The sequence below is a fragment of the Helicoverpa zea genome, chromosome 17 (genome assembly GCF_022581195.2).
Source record: "Helicoverpa zea isolate HzStark_Cry1AcR chromosome 17, ilHelZeax1.1, whole genome shotgun sequence".
Lineage (NCBI taxonomy): Eukaryota > Metazoa > Arthropoda > Insecta > Lepidoptera > Noctuidae > Helicoverpa > Helicoverpa zea.
This window is the reverse complement of record NC_061468.1, coordinates 12,091,641-12,119,400: the sequence shown is the minus strand read 5'-3', so window position 1 is coordinate 12,119,400 and position 27,760 is coordinate 12,091,641. Positions and strand designations below refer to the sequence as shown.

The 27,760-nt window shown below is 45.0% G+C and overlaps 2 protein-coding genes across 2 annotated transcripts; both read right to left on the bottom strand.

Annotated features, from left to right (window-relative positions):
• Positions 1-5,699: 5,699 nt before the first annotated feature.
• LOC124638290 lies at positions 5,700-11,854 on the bottom strand. Its single transcript, XM_047175225.1, has 2 exons — positions 9,565-11,854; positions 5,700-5,857 (listed from the first exon to the last, which is right to left on the bottom strand). The coding sequence occupies exon 1, from the start codon at positions 11,062-11,064 to the stop codon at positions 9,601-9,603; it is 1,464 nt and encodes a 487-aa protein (XP_047031181.1). The 5' UTR covers positions 11,065-11,854; the 3' UTR covers positions 5,700-5,857; positions 9,565-9,600.
• Positions 11,855-14,496: 2,642 nt separating this feature from the next.
• LOC124638175 lies at positions 14,497-26,111 on the bottom strand. The gene is made up of 9 exons (XM_047175067.1): positions 25,755-26,111; positions 25,465-25,571; positions 24,258-24,577; positions 22,776-22,887; positions 21,927-22,161; positions 20,607-20,797; positions 19,690-20,053; positions 17,754-17,867; positions 14,497-17,326 (listed from the first exon to the last, which is right to left on the bottom strand). Exons 1-9 carry the CDS (start codon positions 25,941-25,943, stop codon positions 16,460-16,462), a joined length of 2,499 nt encoding a protein of 832 aa, XP_047031023.1. The 5' UTR covers positions 25,944-26,111; the 3' UTR covers positions 14,497-16,459.
• Between the last annotated feature and the right edge of the window lie 1,649 nt (positions 26,112-27,760).

Here is a 27,760-nt window from a genome sequence, read left to right as displayed (position 1 = left end):
AACCGAATCTGTCTTTTTTTTTTTCATGTTTCAACAATGACGGTGGTTGTTGTGCAATCTGGCGACAAAATTACTGCGGAGCATTCCAGCTGCCTGCCAGGAGCCCAACGTGTCATCGTGAGTTCGGAGTGTTGGTGCGGCAATCTGCTGTCGTCAGCATAGCCTTACCTAGATAGATTATCCTTGCATCTGCCGACTGGTGTACGTAGTCTGTTGGGGACTTCCATACAGGACACGCTAATTCATGACTGATGGGAGTCGTTCTACGGGTGGTATGAAATCAGGTCGAGCAACTTTCCACTGTGTAACGCGACTACTCGTTGTTACTCGAATTCACCTTTTTTTTGACATATTCGCAGTTGGTGTTACACGTCAGTGCCCTATCCAGGTTTACGCCCAGGGACCTTGGGCAGTTCATGTGCGCGATACGTACGGCTCTCCAAGCGACATCTATCTCGTGGTTAGCCATGCGGTTGCGTAGATGGTAGGCACAAGACGTGAGTTTTGGCAGGATTGGGTGTTAGGATGTTTTCCTTGTAGCAGCAGTCTCGTTCCTTCAGAGCCGCAGAGAGCCCGGTCTCAACCTCTTCAAACGGCCAGCATAGATATAGCTGGTGGTATTAGGTGGTTTCGGCTGATCGTTTGGTTCTATTTGGTCTCAAACCAGATAGCGCTTGATGGAGGCGTTATGTATGTTGATTTGCGTGCTTGATGGAGGCACTGTGTAGAATCACGATATGTGTTGAGATGTTGATGTGTGATTAATGATGGTAGTTTTTTTTTTTTAATTAATGAAATCGTAGATGATGAAAGCTAGGTTCACAGGGTTGACATGTGTGTATGCTTGTGTGTTGCGCTTCAATCACAGGGTTGATTGACTGTTACGTTGGAAGTCACAGAGATGACTGCCGTTGAACACTTGTCACAAGGATGGCTGAAGTGTGTACCTTATGTTTGGTCACAGGGATGACTTGGTTTCTGTTTATCAATTAAAACCTCAAATTAGAATATTTCAGTTTTGCGTCATTTGATTGAATTGTGCATCAGACTATAGATTTTGGTAAGGTGTTACATTCACCTACTCTGTAATTTCGTTGTGTTAAGCTGTACCTATGATGGGTATCGGGGTGACTTGGAAGAGACCCGTTGGCCTGTGTGACGGCATCGGGGTGACCAGGAAGAGACCTGTGTGAATCTGTGGTACAGTTGGTGTCATGTCACTGTGGTTGTGGTTGTGGTCCCTAGGAGGCCAGGATGGGCTGAGAGCTCGGCTAAGGGACACGACGGTTATGTGAAGCCTATCAAGTAGAAGGCGTAGATGTGAATGACGACCGTAGCTGTAATGATTTTGTAATTTACAAGTTGAGTCTGACTAGCAATTCGATCTTTCTTTGATTTCGTGCTTAGCATTTAATGTATCTAGTTTCTTCATTTGAATAGTGATTGCTATTCTTTAAATCTGTAACATGTGTGTAGGTCTTACTATCTTACATAACGAGAAGGTTTGTTGCTGACCCATATGTTGTCAATATTTATCGGTTGCCTAAGCACTTTTTATTTCTAGCTTTACAGATATAATCTAAGGTGAACCGAGCCTGGAGAACAGGACGAGGTCTACTAGTCAAGCGGCGGGCGAGGTGCGCTGCAGTTGCTGTTTGGAGCGTCATCCTCCCCCGGATTTGTCGTGGAGGCCGTATGAGTTGCGACAGGCCAGGACATCGCATGTCATCACACAAGGTGAAAGCATTCTATTTCATTGAAAATGTTTAAATTGACCAGACAAACTTCACGATAACCAATTAAATGTTGTAACTTTGAATTATTGAGCTGGTCCATAGTCGTGACTGATTTTGAGGAATAATTTGTGACTTGTATTCTGTCACTTGTGTTTTAGATTATTAATTATCAATGCTTTCTTATTATTCTTTATTGTACACAAAATAAAATTTGATTCTACTTAAAAATCAATTCGCACTTGATAGGCCGGAAAATCAAAGTATCACTGATGAAATTGAGATGGAACGAAGTAGTTATGATATTGAGGAGTGTTTGAGTTTGCATGATGATCGGACCGTACCAGAGGCTGTCGTGTAGCCGTAGCTCAGTAGAAATCGGCGTCTGCTCAGTGAGTAGTCCGTGAGTACGCGGTAAGCAGTCAGCTCTGGCGGAGGTCGGGTTTCAGTGGAAACCAATGAGTCCAGGGTAGACTCGGCGTTCCTATGTGAGGTTCGCAGTAAAGAGTAAAGAGTAACTGGAGGTTACTGGGCTAAGTGTAGCCATGGTCACATGTAGAGCTTAAATGTTTTGTTTTAATTTATCAGTTTAGAGTTTATTGTCTCTTGTAAGAGGCAGTGATCAGTTTTACTTTGAAATTCCTAATTTTGATTCTGAATTATTGTAATGAAACGATTATTTTCTTTCTTTTCATTGATCATTTCCCAATTAAATGTAGAGTTTGATTTGTTGCTTGTGAGAGTTTAGTACTCGGTTGCTCTGGGTATAGCTTTTGAGAACTAGTTGTCACCTAGATTGTTTGTTAAAGACCTAATTGAGGCCATTTGAAGTTTGTTTCATTTCCTTGAGAGAAGTAAGAGCGTAAAACAAAGATCGAGAGTTACTGTTGTGGTCAGGAGTGGCCGAGGCTGTACTGTGCATACTGTGTTGTGTTTGTGTTGTTGCAGATTAACCCACGAGGACGTGGGTCTACGCAGGATGGCCGTGTCGGAGACTGTCAATAGTACGGACACTAAACGTCACGCAAGCGCGCCCTCTGGTGGCGTTTCCGGTGAAACAACATTTTGGCGCGCTTGGCGGAGTCGTGGTGGTCAGCGTGGCGTCCGCGGAGCTCAGTCTTAGTTCAGTCTTGATCGAGTCTTGGTCGAGGCTTCGTCGAGTCTTCGTGGAGTTGTCGCGTTACTGCCTTTCGTTACGTGTAGTGTACCTAGTGTTATTGCCTTGCGTTGTAGTACCTAAACTAATTGTAGTGTCTTATAATTTTTGTATTGTAGGTAATGGTTCTTCTAACCTAACAGACAGACATGTGTTGCTGGGGAGTTTGTTCCGCCACTTCTTCTCCCCAAGCCAAAACACATAGGAAGTGGCGAAGGGCGGGCGTTTTGGGGGCTGTCTTTTGTTCTGACTAATTTGAATAAACGTTTGAGTTTTTAGTTTGTTTGAGTTTTGAGTTTCTTTGAGTTATCTCTTTGCTTGATTACCCTAACTGATGTCGGACGATAGTGCCATCCTGATGACGCCTCCGACATATATTAGAAAATAATTTAACTGAAATTTATCCCACTACCGAAATAGTCTTGAGAATTCGAATAATAAAATAATAATATCGAAAAAGCAGTTCTTCGAGGCTTAAAAATATTACAACATGTTTAAGGAATTCGATGACACAAGACAACTGTAGTAAAAATAAAATTGTATTAATTTGTTTAACTTGAGCATTTCTCCTCAAACATGACGTTTAGCTAAATCAAAACACCAGCTTACTCTCGCAACACATACTTTTCACGTAAGACAAAGGGCCTCGCATAGACCTGCCGCACGTAGCCTCGCAATGGCTAGGGCCGCCGCTGGCCAAGAGCCTCGACCAACACCTCAGGAGGCTCTCGTTGGGCGGCTGGATCAAGGGATTGATTCAGAAGGCAGTACTCCTTGATACGGCGCGTATTGTGAGGAGGTTTCTGTCTCTGGGACCCTTACCACCGGTACCTTGGACCCTGTGTCCGATATCGGTGGCCATCTATTTTTTATATTTTTAAAGGTTTTTTTTTTAATCTAATATTTTATTTTTTTATTTATTTAAATAAGGCACACCAACAACTTATTCACAATAACTTTCAAAGGTTAGGTTGTACATAAAAAGGGCCTGTGTAAATAAATCAATTAAAGGTATGCACATCAATCACAGTGAGACGTGCTTAGACTATTAGTAACCTAAGAAAAAAATAAATAAATTGAAAATTACAAATTTCATACAAATTCATCATCATCGAAATTCATTCAATATCATGGTTAAATTAATTACTTAAGCCAAAATATTAAATTATAAATTAAAGCTAAACAATTTTAAGTAAAAAAAAATAAGATAAAGATTATACAATAAGGATTATTGAAAACTAATATTGATAATTGAAAATAATAAATTAAATAATAACAAACAACATTAAGTACATAAGTTGAAAAATATATCAACTAACAAAACTATAATATCAAATAACATAAATTGCGATCGGCCAGGTTAGACTATGGATCAATCATGGCGACCTTCTTCTTAAACTGGGATAGAGAGTCGTGGAAGACGAAAATGTCCAGACCATTCGAGCAGGCTTTATTGTAGGTGCTCATCAATCTGTTTAGTGGGGCAGACTTACCGAGATTCGTACGTGGAGTTCTACTCGCAAATGTTTTAAGTGGTCTGACTAACCGAACCCTACTCCGGCTTGGTACATTTATGTTGATCTGTTCGAGCAGGTCAGGAGTACTTGTTAAACTATTAACAATTTTGAAAAGAAAGACCATGTCAGATAGAGTTCTACGATTATGTAAGGAGTTCAATTTAAAGTGACTCATACGCAGTTCATAGTCGGCTCTGTATGGACAACTTTGATCTTTATATCTAAGGTACCGCGTAAAATTCCTTTGTACTTGCTCAATACGTCTTTGGTGAACAGCATATGTTGGATTCCAAACTGGAGACGCATATTCCAGTACGCTGCGAACAAGACAGTGATAAAGAGACTTTATTGTGTCTGTACTCTTAAAATCCCTGCAAGATCTTTTAATAAAACCCATCATTTTAGCTGCTTTTGCCACAATGGTATCGATGTGTGGGCTGAAAGATAGATCACAACTCAGTAGTACTCCTAGGTCACGGATGGTGTCCACTTTCTGTAGCGAAGATCCTGCGAGAGAGTATTGCGTCGGTATTATGCGTTTCCTTCGTGTAAATGTGATATGATGACACTTGTTCACGTTAAGTACCATCCTATTCTTGTCACACCAAGTCTGCAGAGAGTTTAAGTCGGTCTGAAGAAGAGCAGAGTCCTCGATAGAGGTAATCTTACGGTAGATTTTAAGATCATCCGCGAATAAGGAGCACTGGCTGTGACGAAAGCAGTCGGTGACGTCGTTTATAAAAATTGTAAATAAAATAGGACCGGTATGAGAACCCTGCGGCACACCAGAAGCAGCAATATACTCTGAAGACTGATAGCCCTCTACCACCACTTTCTGTTTCCTATTACTTAAATATGACCTGAACCATTCCAGAAGATTCCCGTGTACACCATGGCTTTCAAGTTTTACCAGTAGCGTTTGATGATCAACCTTATCGAATGCGCTACTGAAATCAGTATAGAGGGCGTCAATTTGTACCCCAGCATCCACACACATAGAAAGATCATTAACGTAGGATATTAGGTTAGTAACAGTGGACTTATTACAACTAAAGCCGTGTTGTTGACGACCAATTTGAACCTTAGTGTGAGCTTTAAGGACAGAGCATACTAGGCATTCAAATACTTTAGAAAAGATAGGTAACAATGATATAGGACGATAATTTGTTACATCTGATCTATCTCCCTTTTTGTACACTGGCACCACATTGGCTATTTTCCAGTCGTTTGGGAATATGCCTGTCGCTAAGGATCTGTAGCGCAGATAGGTGTAAGATAAATCAAACTCCACAGTCGAGGTAAGAATGAATATATTTTACTAAAATGCCTGGCTACTTAAATGCTATTACAATGATTCCGTAGTGTAGGGCGCGAATCTATCACAATCCGCGCTGGCCAATGAGAGCGCTCGAAACGCACCGTATAAATATGGCTAGCTTGGCGCGCGAGACTTCACCTCAAGGAACCGCCGCGCCCCAATCCCGGACACAGACGACGCAGCCACCAGAAGCCGTCCCAGAGCAGGAGATGGCACCACGCGGACGCCGGGCGACGCGGCGCGCTGAGGCAGTGGAGGCACAGGAGCTGCCCCCGGCGCCGCTCGCGCCCACATGCCCACAACCGCTGCAGCAGCGCGACGCCGCGCGCCCCCGCCGGCGGCCACCGCCACCGCCGGCCGACACCAGCGACTCCAGCGGCAAAAGCCGGACGGCCCGGGCCATACACATCCTTCTCGGCGTGATCAGGGCACTCCGGGAAGGAGCCAGCCCGGAAGAAGCGGTCCTCGACGGCCTGACGGCAGTGCTCGCCCTTTACAATGGCTAGGCCGTTGAGGATCTTACATTGGAACGCCCGCGGCCTCCGGAACAAGGCCGCACCACTTCGCCATCTCCTGCAACAACAAGATATCGACGTGGCGCTCATCAGCGAGACACACCTGGGACCAGCGGATCGGACGCGGTTCCCGGGTTACATCGTCTACCGGCAAGATGAAGAATCGGCATTCCTGCATCGGTACCGTGGTCTGGCAGTACTGGTAAAGAGAAGAGTCGTCCATCAGCAGATAGCCCCTTTACAGCTTGCTTCCCTCTACACGCTGGGAGTCCAAGTGCACGTGGCCGGCGAGGACGTCGACCTCTACGCGTGCTACAAGCCGCCCGCGACCCGCCTAGAACACGCGGAGTTGCGGGCCCTCTTGCCGCCGCACGCACCAAGGCCGGCGCTCATTGCCGGCGACCTGAACTGCAAACACCCAGCGTGGAATAGCGTTCAGACGAACCCAGAGGGACGACGGCTCTTCGCGGACGCAGAAGCCCACGGGTACACGGTGTCCGGCCCAGAAGTGCCCACCCATTACCCGGACAATGCCCTACACACCCCGGACGTGCTGGACATTGTGGTCCATAGTGGGCTCACGTGCCAGATCACGCAGCAAGTCTTGGACGACGAGATGCAGTCCGACCACCATCCTGTACTCGTCGTCCTTTCAGGAATGCCGACCAGACAGCGCCTAGGAGCGCCACGTCGGAAAATCGACTGGGACGCCTTCACCAAGAAACTGGAGATCACCACGCCGACTCGGCCTATTGTCTCCCCCGCGGACGTGGACGGTCTGGCTGAAGAGGTCACCGTTTGCATCCAGAGCGCCTTAGATGAGGCGACAACTGTGTCTCCGCAGGGGGCAACCGCCTACCCCCCCCTGCCGCGCCACCTGCAGCAACTGATCGCCCAGAAGAGGCGCCTACGCAAACGGTGGCAAGTTACCAGATGCCCGACGGAGAAGGCCGTCGTAAACCGTCTCGCGGAGAGAATTAAGGCCGAGCTCAACGCACACCGCAGCGAGAGCTGGGAGGCCCGCATCGACGCTGTCGACGGCGACTGGCCGTCTATACACAGACTGTGCCGACAGCTGTCGAACACCCCAGCTCCAGTGCGGCCGCTGCTGGACAGCGGCGGGGCACTTAGATACACCGCACCAGACCGCGCGGAGATCTTTGCCGAGCACCTGGAGCGTCAATTCCGCCCGAACGACACTCAAGACGCAGAACACGTCGCAGCAGTCGAGAAACACCTTGGGGACTACTTCGCATCGCCGATAGCCTCTGAGGAAGACCCTATTTTCTTCGCGCCTGGCGCAGTCAGACGCGCCATCCTCCGGACCAAGCTGAAGAAGGCCCCCGGTGCTGACGGTATCACCAACACAGCGCTGCGCCACCTGCCGTACCGTATGGTCGCGGCCCTGGCGCGCCTGTACACGGGGATACTGCGCACGGGGACCTTCCCTCGTATATGGAAGGAGGGGCGCGTTATCATGCTGCCCAAGGCGCAGAAGAACGTGCTGAAGCCAGAGAGCTATCGGCCCATCACTCTCCTGCCCACCATCTCCAAGGTGTTCGAGCTGCTCCTGCTGCGACACCTCACCCCGCACCTGACGCCGCGCCCAGAACAGTACGGGTTTCGGGCGGAACACAGCACGACGCTCCAGCTGACGAGGGTACTGCACCACTTCGCCAACACGGTGAACAGGCGTGAACACGCGGTTGCAGTATTCCTCGACATGGAGAAGGCTTTTGACCGGGTCTGGCACCCCGGTCTCATATACAAGATCTCCACGTCGGATACGCCCCGCCGCATAACACAGGTGATCTTCAGCTTTCTTTCAGGACGCACAATACGTGTGGTGATCGACGGCGCGCTATCAAGCGCGCGCCCGGTGAGAGCGGGAGTGCCGCAGGGAAGCTGCCTCTCGCCCGTCTGCTACTCACGGTACACCGACGACATCCCCTCGGCGGAGGACTCGACACTTGCGCTGTATGCTGACGACGCCGCGTACATCACGACGTCGATGAGCGCGAAGCACGCGATCGTCAAAATGCAGCGTGTCCTCGACCTCCTCCCCGAGTGGCTGTCCAAATGGCGGCTGTCGGTGAACGTGGGTAAGACGCAGGCGATTCTCATCGGGGGCGGCCCCGCACGACCACCCAAACTGGCACTACAAGGCGCCGAGATCGAGTGGTCGCCCCGGGTCAAGTACCTGGGCGTCACCATCGACCGGCGCCTCACCATGGCTGCACACGTCCGGCAAGTCGCCGGTAAGGGCAGGGTAGCCCGCGCCTTGCTCAAACCAGTGCTCTCATCTCGCCTCCCGCTGCGTACCAAACTGGCGGTGTACAAGACGTACATCCGGCCGGTACTGACGTACGCCGCCCCAGCGTGGTTCGCCCTCACTAGCGAGAGCAGCCGCAAGACGCTGCGCTCACAGCAGAGCGCATGCCTGCGGCTCATCGCGCAAGCTCCTCGCTATGTGAGGAACGACGTCCTCCAGCGGGACTTTAAGATGGAGAGCCTGGACGAGTTCGTGCGCCGGCTCAGCGAGGGCATGTTCGCGCGTGCAGACGCATCTGCTTGGCTTCACGTCAAGCACCTGGCGCCCTTGCACGCGCGCCCGCCCGACGCTAAGGCCTTACCGCGCGACCTCCTGCCGGACGTGCCGCCACCACCGGACTGACGACACCCGAGCTGGCTGCACCCATCTACACGCAGCCAGCTCACACAACAGACACTCCACACACACGATATACACTCGGCGAGCGTCGTGTGCTAGGTTAATATAGGCACGACGCAACCCGCCACACAATCACGACTCCACAACATTGTACTCACGCAATACCGTGTCGCGCAAGCGCGCACACGGTGGCGCACACACTGAGCGGCGGTACACACACATACAAGCCGCTCATACATACATAATCGGCCCGTCGGCTGGAGCGTGACCGGCTAGCTCTGGAAGCGTTACAGTCGCGGGTTTAGCATACCCGTTGTGCAGGGGCGCAGAGCCGGCGTCTCTGTCGCTGGTCGTCACCCGCCGGGCCTCCCCCGGGTAACCGGGGGTCTCACCTGGCGAGGACTGACCGCCGAGACGCCGTGAAGAAGCGGCAATGTGCTGCCGCCAGCGCACCTGCAAACAAACACACGACATATTAACACATAGGGCAGCGTCGCACAAACGCTGTCCTAACCTGCCGCGCCTACATCGGCAATCCAAAGACCTGCCCGTAGTAACGGGCAGCGATTGGACCCCGCGGGAAAGGGGCGTAGCCCCGCGGCCCGCCAGCCGCGCCCCCTTGCGGGGGCGCAGCGACAACCCGAGTAGCGAGACTTCAGTGGGGCGCCCGCCGTTGCGGCGCGCGCACGTTTAACGTATTGCAGCTACAGATCTATTAAATATTAATGTAAGTGGGAGCGCTAGACTACGAGCACATTTTTTAAAAAATATAGGTGGTAGCCCATCAGGTCCAGGTCCTTTGGTCACATCCAAACGCAGAAGTTTACTGAGAACGTCTTTTTCAGTAAATTGAATTGCACACAATGTTAGCTGAGGAAACCTATGTGTACCTGCAACCAGTTGACTGTTGTTACCATTACATGTGGTGAAAGTCGAGGAAAAATGAGAAGCAAAAAAGTTACAAATCCCTTCACCATTACTGGCTACGGAGTTATTTAATTTTACCTCTGATGGAATCGTTGATGACTGAGACTTTTTAGCTTTAACGAACGACCAGAAGGCTTTTGGATTAAACTTAATGTTGTTTTCCATCCCATTCAGAAATTTATTGTAACAGTCTTTAATATGTGTTCGAGCGCGGTCGCTTAAAATTCTATATTCGATTTCATCTCTCGGGTTGCCATACTTGTTAAACCGAATCCTCAACTTTTCCTTCTCATTTAAGATATTAACTAGAGATTTAGAATACCACTGTGGATATTTACTGTTAATACGCTTGCGCTTAGGAACGAGTTCACTGATTACAACATTTAGTCTTGAATAAAAGATAGACACCATTTCATGGACCGATAATATAGGATCAAACAACTCATGCCAATTAAAACTAAGAAGTCTTCTGTTGATTGATTCATAGTCTGCACCACGGAAGTTAAAACTACTTGTTTGTTTAGGTTTTAAGGAGGCTATTATCACAGATGGGAAATATAATTCTAAAGGTGGGTGATATTTGTCTACTCTACATAATGGAGATTCACATTTTTTTACATTACAAATCAGTAAATTAGAAAGAACTAAATCTAAAACATTCTTTTTAGAATTTTCTATACAGTTAAACTGTTGCAGTGAGTTTACCGACATAAAATCAATCAATGAGAAGCCCAGACTGTTACTGTAGTTAGAAGGTACAGTTCTCGATGTGTTAGGTTCACTGGCATGGCAGTTTATGAATCCAAGGTTGAAGTCGCCCAGTATAATTACATCTTCACAGGTAGTATCGATGGTACTCGTTGCATTGTCCAGGAACGAGTCCAGCTGTTGTTGGGTTATTGGTGGTGGAAGATATACGCCACAGACATTAATTTGCTTACCATTATTCAATTTTAACTTAACCCATAGATCTTCTGCCGTTGATTCCCAATGGCGAGCACGAACTGAGTGAATTGTTTTGGATATCGCAATCAGTACGCCTCCTCCCTCCTTGGAACCGAGAGAACTGGAAGCTCTGTCTCTTCGGTATATGTTGTATGATGTGTTGAAAATCTCACCATCATTTATGCTGCTGTTAAGCCACGTTTCAGTCATAACAATGACATCATAATGTGTGGTGCCAACTGCTAAGTTGATATCATGGAGTTTGGTTCGCATTCCTCTCATATTTTGATAATAAATATTGAACTAAAATGTTAAGCATATAATTATGAGCACAGTCAAATATTAATTACTTAAAGCAGTGAGATGGCGTCTAAGGATTTTATTTGCTTAGCATTAGAGCCGTCATCTTTGCGAACCAGAATGCGACCGTCGCGAACCCATACGCAGTGCCGTAACTAGCCTTTTATGCGCCCGGTGCGAGCTTTCAAAACTGCGCCCTTGAAAAATGCTCTAACCAGGCTCTGACAATAAAGTGGACAAATGTGCATAAAAATAAATCTATCTATTTTTTGTTTACGAAGGTATAGGTACTTAGTAGATTTCTTTAAGATAAAAATTGTTTATTCAAAATCTATCTCTCGCACGCTAGTGCGTCAGTAACGCCGCACGCGTAGTTAATGAATAAAATCAAAGATAAAGGGAGTACCAATGAATGTGGCTGACAGCAATGATAGCGTAACGTGAACTATATGTACATCTCCTCAGCTAGATTGATAGATTTGCTTAGAACTTCTAAGTTAGAAGTGGCGCCCTCCAAATGAATATAGACAGAAATGGTCTCATAGTTACTGTATAGGTACTTTTGTTTGTGTATGTAATATTGCGAGCAAGACAAGGTGGATTTATATTTGTCTGATGTGTCGTGACGTGACGCGTCAGAACTGTATCGGTTCCATACATAAGCCATCACAACACAACACGTTACGCACTAGTGGGAACGTTACCATCCTACTAATATTATAAACGCGAAAGTTTGTATACATGGATGGATGGATGTTTGTTCCTCTTTCACGCAAAAACTACTGAATGGATTTTAATGAAACTTTACAATAATATAGCTTATACATTAGAATAACACATAGGCTACAATCAGTGCCGGCTTTAATTCTACTATAGTTCGGCCATTCAGAGAATGCGTTCCTGACACGTCGCGATTGAACTGACGACGTAATAACATTCATTGATTATTGATATAATAATGTTGTTTTAATGCTCCTCAATTGTTAAAACGGTAAACAACCAGCAAAAATATTTTTATCGTAACTGCAACGCCATTGCAAAGTTACGTCGTCAGTTCAATCGCGACGTGTCAGGAACGCATTCTCTGAATGGCCGAACTATAGCGCCCTGCGCGAGATTTCTACGGCGCCCCCAACTGCAATTCAAACCCATACGAAAAACAGAGACATAATATATGTAGTTACCGATTGCGCGAGCGAAGCGAGCGCGAATTTTTTTTTTTCATAGTTCACAAGTCCAAGCAAAAATTACCTAAAATGTAGCTCAATCGTACATAAGTTATTGCTGGTTGGTGAATGAAAAACACGGGAACACAGGTTCTGATTGCGCGAGCGAAGCGAGGTCGAAATTTTTTGTTATATTTTAGAAACAAAAATGACTTAAAATGTTGCCCAAACGTAGATAACTCTTTGTTGGTGTTGGCGCTTATGAATTAAAATTTTGGGACTTAAAGTAGTACCATAAATAGAAACTAGAAGTTACTTTCTAATTAATAAAAGGACTTAAAAATGACGCTACCTTTTTGCTAGGGTAGACAAAAAAATGTTGAAAAATAAAAACAACTATAAAGTGAAGCAACCCGAAAAAGCTTTTTTGAGATTTGGATCACTAAAAGTCCTTAACATATATAATAAAAGGCGACTGTGAAGTGAAGAAGCCGCGAGCGAAGGGAACGCGAATTTTTTTGAGTATTGGGACATTAAATTCAAAGTAGCTATATGTGAAAAAAACGTAAGTGTAAAGAAACCGCGAGCGAAGCGAGCGCGAAAATTTTTGAGTTTTGGGACATAAAAGTAGTGTATCTAACGCGCCCGGCATTGTATGACAATACATTAATTTAATTGAAATTTCTTGGTCCAGGAGCGTACCGCGGCGCCCCTGAGCCCGCGGCGCCCGGATTATTCGCACACCATGCACCATAGGTTAAGGCGGCCCTGATGCTATTCATACATTTGGATACAGTTCTTGTAAGCTGCGATCTTTGATGAAAATTAAAACAAAAATAGGAGTAAAATTCTGATCAAGGATTGGTTGGGGGCGCCTGCGGCGCTCCTTATGTCCGGCGCCCTGGGCTGTCGCCCAACCGCACCCTACCCTAAAGCCGCTACTGGCTACAATTTATAAACACATTGTTCGAAATACTAATCCTGCGCAGACGAAGTCGCGGGCACCAGCTAGTACTAAATGTATGAAACCGATACCGTTCTGACGCGTCACGTCACGACACATCAGACAAATATAAAACCACCTTTACAAGTGTTGTTGTTTCAAGATCGCTTGAAAAATGCCATTTAGATATAGATAGTACAGAGGGCGCGTCTACACCATATTCGCAATAAAACAAAATGTACCTACTAACTACCATGCATGAAACAAAACTAGATACTGGTCTGGTCATTTCTGCGCCCCTCCAGGGTCTGCGCCCTGTGCCTGGGCACCGCTGGCACCGCCCTAGTTACGGCACTGCCCATACGTATTTGTAACCTTTCGCACGGGCTATTTTTCTAGTCTCCGCATGGATAGCTTTGTTGATAGGAGATAGATGTTCAGAGACAAAAACAGGCTTTTTAGTGCCGCCATATCCTAGATGTGTGGAGTTTAACTTGTCTCGTGGGTGAGCACGGTTGAACTTGATGACGGATGCAAGTATCTCATCTCGAACTCTAGAGCTTCTAAGTTTGACAACCACTGAGCGTGGACGATCGCTTTGGGAGTCCAGTTTCCTGATGCGTGAAAAGTGTAAAATATCATTTTCCTGCAAATTACAAGATATTGCATTTCCCATTTTAAAAATATAAATAATATGTTGAAAGATAAATAAATGCACTACACAACATGATAAGAGCTAGAACATTAATGAGAACAGAGATATTCCTAGACAGCCTGCCAGTCGCCAGGGAAGCCACTCGTGCAATGTAGGACTAACGCCATACAAACAAGGAGCGTCTGCCTATCTGACCTCCTCAACCCAGTTACCCGGGCAACCCGATACCCCTTGGTTAAACTGGTGTCAGACTTACTGGCTTCTGACTACCCGTAACGACTGCCAAGGATGTTCAATGACAGCCGGGACCTACAGTTTAACGTGCCATCCGAAACACAGCCAATGGTGTCTAAGATTTACTTAGAAAGTACATACAAACTTAGAAAAGTTGCATTGGTACTTGCCTGACCTGGGATCGAACCCGCGCCCTCATACTCGAGAGGTTGGTTCTTTGCCCACTAGGCCACCACGACTTTTCACACAGAGGAAATTATAGCGAACAGCAATTACTTTTTTAGTAGCTATTTTCTCAAGAATATTACTCTTCATTTTTTGTGCAGAATACTTAAAAACATCTACATTTATCTAGCTATCCAAAAAGGCACAAAACCCCCAGTTTACTAGGAAACCCTAAAAAATAATACAAGTTATTTACAATGGTATTTTTTATTAATAGAAGAAATAGTTACCACTCTCGACTTGATTCTTTATCACAGAAACGATCAATATTTTAAGTAAAATTAGTATACTTAACTCTAAGCAGGTAAAGTCAAAAGGTTTATTGGGTGACAGTTCTATAATCAACATAAGTTACAGCTGAATTTGCTATCGATCATTAAAACATCTGTGATTATAGATTTGTACTCCACAAAATGATTCTTTGTCGTTAACTTCAATAATAAGAATAAAAAAAACAATAGGAACCTATACTCTGTTTGAGTTAAACAAACTCGATAAGACTTATACAAATACACTCTTTTGCAAAAAAAAGCGGGCACCCATGCGAAATATAGGTTTTAAGGACTTTTCGTGTATTTCAAAGGGTTTTAATAATTGTGGTTTGTTACTAGCATCAAAAGGGTAAGCCAAGCATGCGTGAGAGTGTATTAAATTTGAATTTTGTAGAATTGCTAAGAAACTGGTTAAACGTTGTGTTTGACTAATTCCTGGCAGAAAGATCGTGGGCGTTTTGAAAAGATTATGATGTGATTTTCAGAAAACTGATAATGCAGTTTTAGTTAATGATTAACGTACGTTTTTGTTACATCAAAATATGTTAAAAAACTATGCATATTTGATAAAATTTTGACCTGCTCTAAATGTTCTCTGCTGATGATTTGATGGCAATGTTACGAGTTTCGGTATTTTTGTGTAAAATACCGAATCTATCTGCCTCGTTGGTCTAGTGGTCGCAAGCGCGGCTGCTGTGCTCTAGGTCTCGGGTTTGTGGGTTTCTTAAACTTTCACAAAGCATCTCGCAGTCTGGAAGTTGGCGATTGATTCCCGTGCATCGGAGAGCACGTAAATGTCGGTACTGCGCCTGATCTCTGTCGTTTTAGTTAATGATTAACGTACGTTTTTGTTACATCAAAATATGTTAAAAAACTATGCATATTTGATAAAATTTTGACCTGCTCTAAATGTTCTCTGCTGATGATTTGATGGCAATGTTACGAGTTTCGGTATTTTTGTGTAAAATACCGAATCTATCTGCCTCGTTGGTCTAGTGGTCGCAAGCGCGGCTGCTGTGCTCTAGGTCTCGGGTTTGTGGGTTTCTTAAACTTTCACAAAGCATCCCGCAGTCTGGAAGTTGGCGATTGATTCCCGTGCATCGGAGAGCACGTAAATGTCGGTACTGCGCCTGATCTCTTTCCGGTCGTGTCGGATTGCCGTCCCATCGGGCTATGAGAGTGAAGGAATAGGGAGTGCTCCTGTGTCTGCGCAAATGCTCGTGCACTATAATATGTCCCGCGCAGTTGGCTCCTTAAATGAGAACAGCCGCCGTGGTCGAAATCGGCCGTGGACGCCATTACAGTAATTAAAATAAACGTAAAATCCTTAAAACCAAGATAGGTGCCCGCTTTTTTTGCAAAAGAGTTTACATATTAAACAAATAAGCTACTGCTAGAAATAAATGGGTACTGTTTATGATTATTTAGGGCTGTTTTCAAAACTTTAACAATATATTCTAAACGCAAAAGAAATAAAAAAATAACTGAACAAAGTCTGTGGTCAAACCAGAGGCATTCTTACACCAAAAATTATGTTATGTAACAATTATATAACAATTTGTAAATTAAATCTAACAATTTTATATAATAATAGGTACAGTTAGCCTAATGTTGAGGTATATTTTGTTTTGCGTTAGTACAAGGCACTAGGAACATGGCAAGGCCAGCCGGGGCTGCGAGATTTTTCGAAAGAGTTACCGCGGCCCTGGTACATAAAAGGCCTACGACGGAACACGACGACTTTTAGTCAGTAAGAGTCTGACACTCCCTCACCGCTGCTTACCCAGCGGAAGGGGTCATTTGATGATTTTTAACGTGGAAAGAAAAAGAAAAGACAGTACAAACATTATGTGAGCCAACGCAAGTTCGCACCGAAGCCGGCCTAGATATTGAAACCGGGCGGCGCTCGCACAGATCCGAACGGGGGTGGGGATGGGAAGTGCGGCGGCCCGCCCAGCGCGGGGCCCATGGCGGGGCCCATGGCGCGGCCCAGCGCGCCCGCCATGTACCAGTGCGCGGCCTCCGGGTTCACGTGCACCAGCCTGCGGTACGTGTCGCACTCGGCCGGGCTCAGCGCCACCGCGCCGGGCGGCGCGTACGGGCCCGGCCAGGCCGGCGGCGCGTACGGGCCCGGCCAGGCTGGCGCCACCACGCCGGGCGGCGCGTACGGAGACGACCAGGCCGGCGCCACCACGCCAGGCGGCGGGTACGGGCCCGGCCAGGCCGGCGCCACCACGCCGGGCGGCGGGCAAGGGGCCGCCGGCTGCGGGTGCACTACGGATTGCCGCCGGCACTCTGTCTGCGGGTTGTCATCCGGCGGAATATTCACATTCGGTTGTTTGTGTATGTCTAGTTGAACGTTAATGGCTGAATGCGCCTTTGCCTCGCAAGGCTCTGAGACTTTGGGCGACAAGGCGAGAGGGGCGGCCGGCGGAGATAGAGGTCTCTGAGACGTGACCTGGGGTGAGGAGAGCTCAGTTGGCGACGAAGGCGAAGGAAGGCAGGCATCGGGCGTAGTAGGCAACCACAGGGGGATCCTCGCGGGCAGGTCGGGTGGGTGGTCGCTGGCGGGGGAGTCGGAGGGAGCGGGCGCGGGCTCGGGCGGCAGGCAGGCGGGCACGTGCTCTCGGTACGCGGCCACGTAGTCGAGCACGATGCCGTCGCGCAGGTACGCGTGTATCTCCTCCAGGTTGGGCGTGGCGCCGCTCTCGAGCGCCTCGAACCTCGGGTTCAGGTAGCACTCCGCCGTCTGCAACACGCGCAAGCGTCAGCGTCCTCGCAGTGACCCACTGTGCGCGAATCTCGAGGACGCGTCCGACGATCAGTATTGTACCGAACCCTTCCCCGAGGTTCGAGCGCAGTGATTAGCGACACATACATATACCTACTATGAAAATATGAACTCAAATGAGATTCGGAAGCGTATTTCGACATTTCTTGTGTAAATCGATACGGCGCCGAAGGACAGGATGGCTGACTTGCGGGTCGGGTGTGGCGGGAGGCGCGGGGGAGGGCTGCTGCAGGCGCGCGCGCAGAGAGCGCAGGCGGCGCAGCAGCGGCGACGGGCCGGGCGGCGGCGCGGCGGCGGCCCACGTGCGCAGGCGGCGCGGCGGCTGCCCCACGAGCTCGGACGCGGACGCGGACACGTCGCTGACGCTGTCGGAGGGGCCACTCACCCACAGCGCGGAGTCGGGCCGCTCGTCCGCGTGTCCGGCGCGGATCAGCTCGGTGCTCAGGTTGCGGTCCACCGCAGTCGACGTTTCGATTAACAGGGTCTCGATTATGGCCTCCTGTATCCATTTTTAAAACTTTCATTTTACCGTGCTAATATTATTATTTAAAAAAATTGCCGAAAGCGTATCGAGCCACGTTCCGTAGTTTCCGTTTGTAACTCCTACCTATCCCGACCACATTAATAGCTCGATTTACAGAGACATCGAGAGAGAAATTGTGATACTAATTTGTAAAAACCGGCCCAGTACGAGTAGGACTCGCGCACGAAGGGTTCCGTACTATCTATACTTATATTATAAAGCTGAAGTTTGCTTGCTTGAACGCGCTAATCTCAGGAACTACAGGAACGACTGGCCGATTTGAAAAATGTTTCAAAATCGGGGGATATTTTCCTATTGAGAGAGCTTACGCTGAGTGCGCTGCGTAAACGGTTAAAGTTTCGCAAAAATCATGTATGACAGAATTGTTTCTATATACATACATATTATATGTCTATCTTTTAAGGTTAGCTCACTATAACCTTTTTTATGTTAACCAAAGGAGACCGCCAGAAATCCATATTTCGTTGGGCCAGTTTGGTGGAGGCGAGTAGCATGTACAGCAAGATAAACATAATCTTGCTGTACATGCTACTCGCCTCCACAGAGTAAGCAACTCGTTCATGGGTCAATGTATACGCTTTTACAATAAACTTCCCAAAGCGGTTCGTGATTTACCTATTAAGAAATTTAAAAATCATATAAAATCCAAACTTTTGAAAAAAGGATATTACAAAATATCTGATTATTTAAATGATAAAGAAGCTTGGGAATGAGCTGCTCGCTTAGTGAGTGATATCTTTTCAAATGCCTGTGTATTGTTCTTTTGACATTTAAATATTATTATAATATCATCAGATAACATTTTATTAATGACATTTTTTTTTGACATTTATATATTATAATTGTATTTTTTTTATTATTTATTATTATTGTGAATGTGAGTATCGTGTATGCGAGCAACATTATATATTCTTATAACATAAATACTGTCTGGCGGGTTTGAGTATTTTTGAATGGCCTACGCAAATGTTCTGCAGATCTGGTATCGTCGTGTGACAGGTCGTTGAGCTCCCTAAGATATGGTTGAGCTACACGACGACTGATACATGCGTGCCGTCTGTTGGGACTGGTCAGCTCCAGCCTGATGTGGCTCTTTCCTCAAAAGGCCATTCCAGACCGCGTACATGGTGACACTCACACCTAATATTATTTGATTTATAACATGTTTGGACTTTAAAAGAGACTATGACCCTTGAGTTTGTTTCGGCATTTCTTCTCAGGGATCAGTCATTAGGAAATGCCGACCTCAGCGTTCTTAAAAATGACGTGTAAAAGTGATTTTATGTCCAACTTGCAAAATAAACGATTTCATTTCATTTCATTTCATTCCAAAATGTGAACAGGAATCATTTATGTGTTATTTAATAGATAAAACACGTACATATCAATATCAGAAAGATTTTTCAAAAATCTATGGGAAAAGCGGTCCCAGGGTCATTGGAATGCCAACATGATGGCGAACTACTGTTGCAGCATTAAAGTCAGCCCTACCGAACCGAATTAAGCTGGAAAATCTTATAAAAGAAAGTTTTTTGATGCTTAATTGTTGTTCTTCTGCTGCTTTTTGTTAATAAAATTGTGTTTTTCTTGAAAATCACGTTTTGTTGATATCTCAAAAACTAAAGCTGATACAGAAATTCTGACTTCAGATCTTCAATTAGCAGCCCAAAAATATACAATATTAGTCGTAATATTTCATGCAACAAAAATCTTGTTCCCTTGTGTAATCGGTGTGCAAAGTTTAAGAGCGATAGGAGGGAACGGTCAGGGCGCTCACCTCGGTGTCGACGGCGACGATGTTGGCGACGAGCGGCGTGTCGCGCACCAGGCGCAGGAAGGCGGCGGCGGCCGACGGCGGCCAGCGCCGCCCCGCCGCGCACGGGCGCAGCCCCGCCAGCCGCGCGCGCAGCGCCTGCGCCGGCAGCCGCGCCCACTCGCGCCGCAGCGGCCGCAGCGCGCGCCACGCCACCGCGCCCACCGTGCCGTAGTCCACGTAGCGCACCTTCACCGTGTCGCTGTCCAGCACGCGCACGATGAGCGCGCGGTGCCAGTCGCGCAGGAACAGCGCGCTGCAGTAGTGCCCCACGCGCACGGCGCCGCGCGCCAGCGTGCGCGAGCGGCCCGACCCGTTGTAGTACTCCCTGCAGACAAACGAACACTCGGCGCGTTCTAATCCAGTAACATACTATGCGCAGCCTCTCCAAAATGAGGGATTTTGTATAATTTACACCCGTGCATCGGAGAGCATGTAAATGTCCGTCCTGCGCCTGATCTCTCTCCGGTCGTGTATCCCGTCGGGCGCAGAGAGTGAAGGAATAGTGAGTGCACCTGTGTCTGCGCAAATGCTTGTTCCACATAATATGTCCTGCGCAGTTGGCTAATCTCCTTACATGAGAACAGCCGCCGTAGCCGATAATCGGCTAGGAGGACATCATTATTTTGCTGTATTCTTATTTTAAAACTGCTTTATGTCCTATGATATTCATTTAAATCGTACGATGTAAATTACAATTTTGGAATATCAATAAGAACAATCTTACTGCTCAGTTACCAAGTGCTACCAAAATTACTACATGCAGCCAGTCCAAACGGCCACAAACCACCACTGAACGTTTCACTTTCCGAATATTTGAATAAGACAGCTGTACATTGTAAGGATTCAAATGTCGTAAATGAGACGGTAGGAGTACTAACGTCATCTCGTCCATCATGTTCTCCATGGCGATGTGGTACTGGTCGCCGAGGCGGATGAGCCAGAAGTGCGAGGGCGAGTACACCTCGCCCACCATGACCTCCACCATGGCGCCGGGGAGCACGTCGCTCAGCTCCTGCGCCGGGATGCTCTCCGTGAAGTGCAGGCAGTCCGCCGGGAACACGTCCGCGTCCTGCAACGCGCCGCCTCACTCATGTGCACTGCTTACTTGCTGCTTACATGCATCACGTGCACCGCTTAGCGCAGAAACAGTGTTCGCTCATTGGCTCATTTCTTCCCCTTGTGTAGTCTACATAGCTACTGTACAAACCACATTAAAAAAAAACTATTCTTAGGTGCATCGGCCGAGAAGTCAGTGTCTAGTGGATGATATGTTTATTTCGCCACCGACTGCTAGGCCGATGCACCTAAGAATAGCTTTTCTTGCTTTTCAGTGTTTTTGGGAGTCAGTTTTATTTTTTTCAGTGACAAGCATTGGTTTCACTATCCGCATTAGTGGAAAGTTCTCATCAATACGAATAATATAAGCCCAAACACGAAGAAGTTTACACATTCAGTTGTCGAGTTCCCTCGACCTTCTCTCGTCTTCATCATCAGGTCAGGTCACCTTCACTGTCGCATATTTTTATCTGAAATACTGTGATGTGATGAAATATTTTTATGTGTCTACGCCGGAACGCAACCCGAGTGAAACGGAACGGCTACGCGGGGCGACGTGTGCTGGGTTCCGATGAACTGAACTGCCATTTTTCCTCTCGAACGAAACGCATCGTAACAGCGTATTTTACGAAATATTGTTCTTTTTGTAACTATTGTCAAAATACAAGTGTTAAATCATATTGAGGTCGGTTTTATTTACCGCCCATACAGTGAGTGAATAGGATTGTATTGAAATACTGGCTTTTGCCCGCGGCTTCGCTCCCGTCAACTGACTTCTCTACTTTACCCTATTTTTTTTCATAAGAACCTTCTCCTGACAATAACAAATACAACAAAAAAAGAATTAGCCAAATTGGTCCAGGCGTTGTTGAGTTATGCGCTTACCAACACATTTTGCGATTCATTTTTATATTATAGATTATACCTGCACTGATCGGTACCTACCCGTACAGGTTTGTCTGAACCAGGAAACCTGTTTCTTTATGTAAGCACCCTTAGGACCGAAACTTATAACCGCGTTGCGTTGCCGCGTCGCTATGATTGGCAGAGGCGTAAGCGCCAATTTTGATAAAATTGGGACAACGTTATGGTGTCGTAATTGTTGGTGACAAAAGTCGGTGGTGGGCGTGGAACATGCTCACATAGTCGATGCCGGGCAGCGCGTCGTCGGGGTCGGGCGGCGGCGAGGCGCGCGCGGGGCGGCGGCGCGGCGCGGGCGGCGCGGGCGGCGGCGGCCCCGCGCCGCGCGGCGCCAGGTGCCAGTCGCCCGTGGCGTCGGGCCGCGTGATCACCACGCCCGCCCCCAGCGTGTACACCAGGCTGATCACGCTCGTGTAACCGAACCGTATGAAGTTTATTTCGCGGTTGAAGCGTTCCCTGTCACAAACAAAAACACGGTATACGGATGAGGTCTTTTCCATCAGATTGATATGTTATTTTGTTCAATGTAAATGATTCAATTATGATGATGATTCCATAAAGACACAAGTCTTTCAATCAAATAGCAGCTCCAACTAGATGACTGCGACATATTAAAATGCATTTGAATGGTACACAATTTATATAAGTATATCTAACTTAAATCTCGCGACATGCTTTTATAACATTTATGTTTAATCCTTAACACATATGGCTTAAAAAGCCCTCAAGTATTACTTATTATTCAATTTACGTTTATAAGTAAGGCTGTTAGCACAGATTACAATAATAGTTACTTTGTTAGTGTCAAAGTATTTTTTGTCATATTAGCGCATTTAGATTCTTTAGTTTAAATATCTATACATATTTGTATTTCTGACCATGTGTTGTGTTACAGCCTTTTTATCGTCCCGCTGCTGGGCACAGGCCTCCTCTCACAGGGAGAAGGATTGAGCATTAATCACCATTTTCTTCTATAAGTTCTAAAACTCACAAAAAGAAACACAGAAAGTGTGATTGCATCCAAAATAAGTTTGAAAGTTTCAGCAATGTCTGTAGTGGTGTGTACTGACCTGTAGAGACGTATCAGGTCGGTGCACCACACGCCGCGCGGGGCTGCTCGGATCAGCTCCATGATATCCGACTTCAGCTCCTCTAGCTGTAGAGCCTTTGTGCTGCTGCTGCCTGGACAGTGGACCATTGTTTATATTTTCTCTTTGCCATTACTTGTGTGTGTAAAACTTTGTGTGTAAATAAATGGTTAAATATTTATGTAGGTAACTGAATTGTTAATACTTTTATAATAATGTTTTGAACATTTAGTATAGAACTGGTTCTTCAAACACAGACAGTATTGTGTTGTCTGTGAGCTTGTTCCATCATATCTTCTTCACGGCAAAAACACATAGGAACTGGTGGAGGGTGAGCATTCTTGGCCTAGCGCAAACCGCTGGAAGCGCGGAGCGCTTTTGAAGACAACAATTTAATATAAACTTTATCTACCTTGACATACGGTTTGTTTCAACTTTACGTCTTTTTAAGTAGGTCTACGTCTACCTTCAATCCAAGAATTTACGTAATTTCTTTAGAAGTACTTAATGATATACTCAATAAAACCAAGTACCTAAATTTTTTAATACCAAGAAGATAGCAACCACAGTCTACGAATGCTCCCAGGAACTCTAAATATGTATTGTATGAACTACCTATGTACTAAATAACTTTTTTTTTGACGATCCATAAAAGGTGTTATCTATACTAATATTATAAAGCTGAAGAGTTTGTTTGTTTGAACGCGCTAATCTCAGGAACTACTGATCCGATTTGAACAATTCTTTCGGTATTAGATAGCCCATTTATCGAGGTAGGCAATATTCTACTTTTTATCCGGGTTCGTGCAGAGGTTCCCACGGGATGCGGGTGAAACCGCTGGCAGAAGCTAGTTGATAACATTTACAATTAAAATCATAAAGTATTTTAGTAAAAAACATCATCCTCCAAGCCTTTTTTCCCATCTATTTTGGGGTCGGCTTCCAGTCTAACCGGATGTAGCTGAACCAGTGCTTCACAAGGAGCGACTGCCTATCTGACCCCCTCAACCCAGTTACCCAGGCAACCCAATACCCCTGGGTTACGCTGGTGTCAGACTTACTGGTGTCTGACTACCCATAACGACTGCCAAGGATGTTCAATGACAACGGGGACCTACAGTTTAACATGCCAGTCATTGGTGTCCAGCCTTACAGTCTAACCAAGGGTAATCGGGTTTTCCCGGGTAACTGGGTTGAGGAGGTCAAATAGGCAGTCGCTTCTTGTAAAGCACTGGTACTCAGCTGAATCCGGTTAGACTGGAAGCCAACATACTTTGGGAAAAGGCTCGGAGGGTGATGATGATGTACATATTTACATGACGTAAACTTATTTAAACATATATACAACTAAAAATAATTATAAAATGGCATCTAAAAACCAAAAGGCTGGCAGCATGTCCACGTTGGGTGGCAATTCTTAATTTTCACGAAATTACTTTTTATCTTACACAACTATAAACTTACTGGATGATGTATGTTTTCCCGAATCATCATCTTGACACAGAGATATTGTTACTTCTCTCTCTGAAGATGGCTCTTCTAAATTATGTAGACTATTGTAAAGTGGAAGGCGTTTCTTGAGGAAGTTCTTGACATCTGTGCTGGTGACTTGATGATTGACAGCATTCTCTGTGTTGTGGCTGGCATCAGCAACAATATCAGGAGCTTTCACCTCTGATTGTTCCGATTCTTTAAGGACAGGTAGTGTGTCTTTGACAAATGTCTCGAAAATGAGATTTTGTTTATTCACTGCAGATTCTGGAATGCTTCTTCTCTTTGATTTGCTGTGGCAGTAAATTAAAAACAAAGCATTAATCACACTATTTATACACCCTGCAATCTGTTCAGATCAGAGCTTTGATTTCATGATGGAATTTTTAGACATTAACACAGAAAAGTGGGACTTCAGTCATGGGAATACTTAACAAGTGAATCTCTGTTCTCGTATAATTGTTGCATTTTAGGGTTCTGTACCCAAAAGGTAAAACAGCACCCTATTGTTTCTGCCCCTATGTCTGTCTGTCCGTACGTCTGTCACCAGGTTGTATCTCATGAACTGTGATAGTTAGAGAGTTGAAATTTTCACAGATGATGTATTTCTGTTCACGCTATAACAACAAATACTGAAATCTAGAATAAATAAATAATTTGGGGGCCTCCCATACAACAATGTGATATTTTTGCTCATTTTCTAAATAATGGTATGGAACCCTTCATTTGCGATTCCGACTCGCACTTGGCCGATTCTATTATGCTTTTTTCGTTAATATTATGTGACACAGCAATAATATTTACCAAGATTATATGTAATATTGCTAGAATGAATAGATAAGTAACGGTTTTCTGCAGTTTCACTGGCTTATAGGGGATCTTCTTCCCCTATCTGTACAAAATATAGCCTCACATTGGTGAATAATGTTTTTAAATTGCTTCAATAGTTTCGTAGCCCTTGGGGTACAAGAACAAATTATCTTTTTTATAATATAGAAAACCTCTTAATGGTAACTAAATCTCTCAAATCTAGTAGCACTGGCCTAAACACATATGAAACTTTAGCTGCTACATATTTTGGACAACTTTACTGCAGAGCTGGCATATGGGTATTCTGTTGGTAGCTATTGTTTATATGCAAAGTAAATAAAAAAAAAGTTATTTTCTATGATAAACTTACAATTTAGCAGTAGAAGGTACTTTCTGTCTCTGTACAAACTGATCAATGTGTTTTAATGTGTCTGGTACAATCAGAGTAAGTACTGGGTTAGACGATGGCCCCGTCATCTGTGAACGCCAAATTATTTTATTGGAAAATACCATGACTTTATGCCAGTGGCTTAAAATTGTTTACAACATTATACTTTTTGTAAATATGATTACAACATTAACCATAATATTCAAATGAACACGAATGGTATATTATGTTTTTGAAGGATGCACTACAAGTATGTTGAAGGGATTGCTCACCACGAAACAATCATCGAAGTGCTCTTTCAGGAAAGCCACGGGGTCTCTGTGGCCATACTTGGCGAGCGGCATGGGCGACCCCACCATGTTGCGGAAGTCCCGCATCAAGGTGCGGACGTCCATCTGAGTCGGGCTCGACACCACCAGCGAGCGCAACAACGACTTCAACTCTTTCAAGTCGTCATCCATCGTATTCAGACTTAAGAATTACAGTCAACAGTTTATGTCTCGCTGTTAATGTACTAAAATTAATCTACGATTGTCGATTCACTCATCTAAATCAAAGCTGAGGTTTCTAAAGCTATTTTTTCAGAAAAGGATACCTTGCCGGTTATACTGGTACAAACAAAACATAGAGTCTCTGTGCATAGAGTTTAGCAGGGGGAGGACACTCCGTACATTTTGACAGCTAAGTAAACGAAGAGTCGCCACCTTTTATTTGGCCCGGAAACTATTTACTATCTAAAAGATACCTTAAATTACCAACAGATGGCACTACACTATAATCGATTTTGTTTGTTAATATAAAATTATTTATGCAATATTAATTAGAGAAAAGTATGAGGAAAATATTAGACACTTTAAAAAAAGATATAATAGGCGAATAAATTAAAAACGGTTTAAAAAAGCACAAATATCAAATTTCATCTAAAAAGACCTGGTGTCAGTATTCCAAGTAACTTAACAAAACCGATCATAATAATATCAATATGGCGGTTTTTTGCATTCCGCATACACGCGTAAATAAAAAGTAATATATAATAATTATTTGTTTTCCTTCGACCTTTTACTATATTAACGATGACATTTTCTATTAGGGTAAGTAGCACCATGTAACTATAACGATAACCAATGTTATAGTTATATGGTGCTACTTACCCTAATAGAAAATGTTATGAATATGATGCATAATTATAATATTTTTATAGCTATAGCTATGTAGGTAGTTCGGGGCCAATTTAGAGAAAGATGGCGCATTGTCAAATTGGGTTGCAAGAATAACACGTGAGTGGGCTCTCTTTTCCCTATATATTACTTTACTCTTTGGAGTTTAGAGTACAGAGTGAGAAGGTAAAGTAATCTAATAACATTATAATATCTATAAATATTACAAACCACAGATTCTCTATGTGTATATTGTAGTCTTTGCCACAGATTAATATTATTATATTTTTATAACAAACTTGATTGAGCACTCACCATAGACATAATATAGTAAACAGGACTGCGCACATATACCCAAAAAACGAGCCGAGTGAAACAGTTAGCACGGAGGCCGTCTGTCCCTTTCTAATAGGGTGACTATGAGATTAAGCTATATAAGACAAATCCGCATTTGCTAAGATTATTAAACACAGATTGGTATTGAAGTTTTAACTTACGCAGTTTGTTATGTAGCGACATGAAAAGCATACAACCTTCTTTGACTTGCAACCTTCAACACTCATGAAGAACTTCCAATTCAAAATTTCAAAAGCAGATTTTCGCTGCCACAGGCGTGCGGATATAAATAGGGCACTGGTCTAAATAAAGCTAGTCGACTGAAAACTCTGGTTCTTTAAATAGAAGTGATTCAATTGTTTTTTGGGAAGATAAAACTGTTGATCATAACATTTTTTTATGCTGGCAAGGTGTTAGAACGAGACACACGGACTCCGTTTTGACTATCCCTCTCGGCTCAGATTTGCCTCTGTGCAATATGCAACCAATTTAGTAACTTAGGGTTTGGACTAGAGTTCATTTCCGTAAATATATATTTTGAGAGTGCGCAATCTTGTTTAGTATACTACATCTATGGCAATCACAGCCAAAAAACGAGCTGAGTGATGCAGATAGCACGGAGGCCGTCTGTCCCTTTCTAATATGAGATTATGACTATGAGATTAAGCAGTGTAAGACAAATCCAAAGGATGATGGGCAATTTTGTATGAACCCTGGCCTGATAACCAATAAAGTTCTAATGTGAATTAGATTATTGCTTATACCCTACAGTTACTGAAATAAAA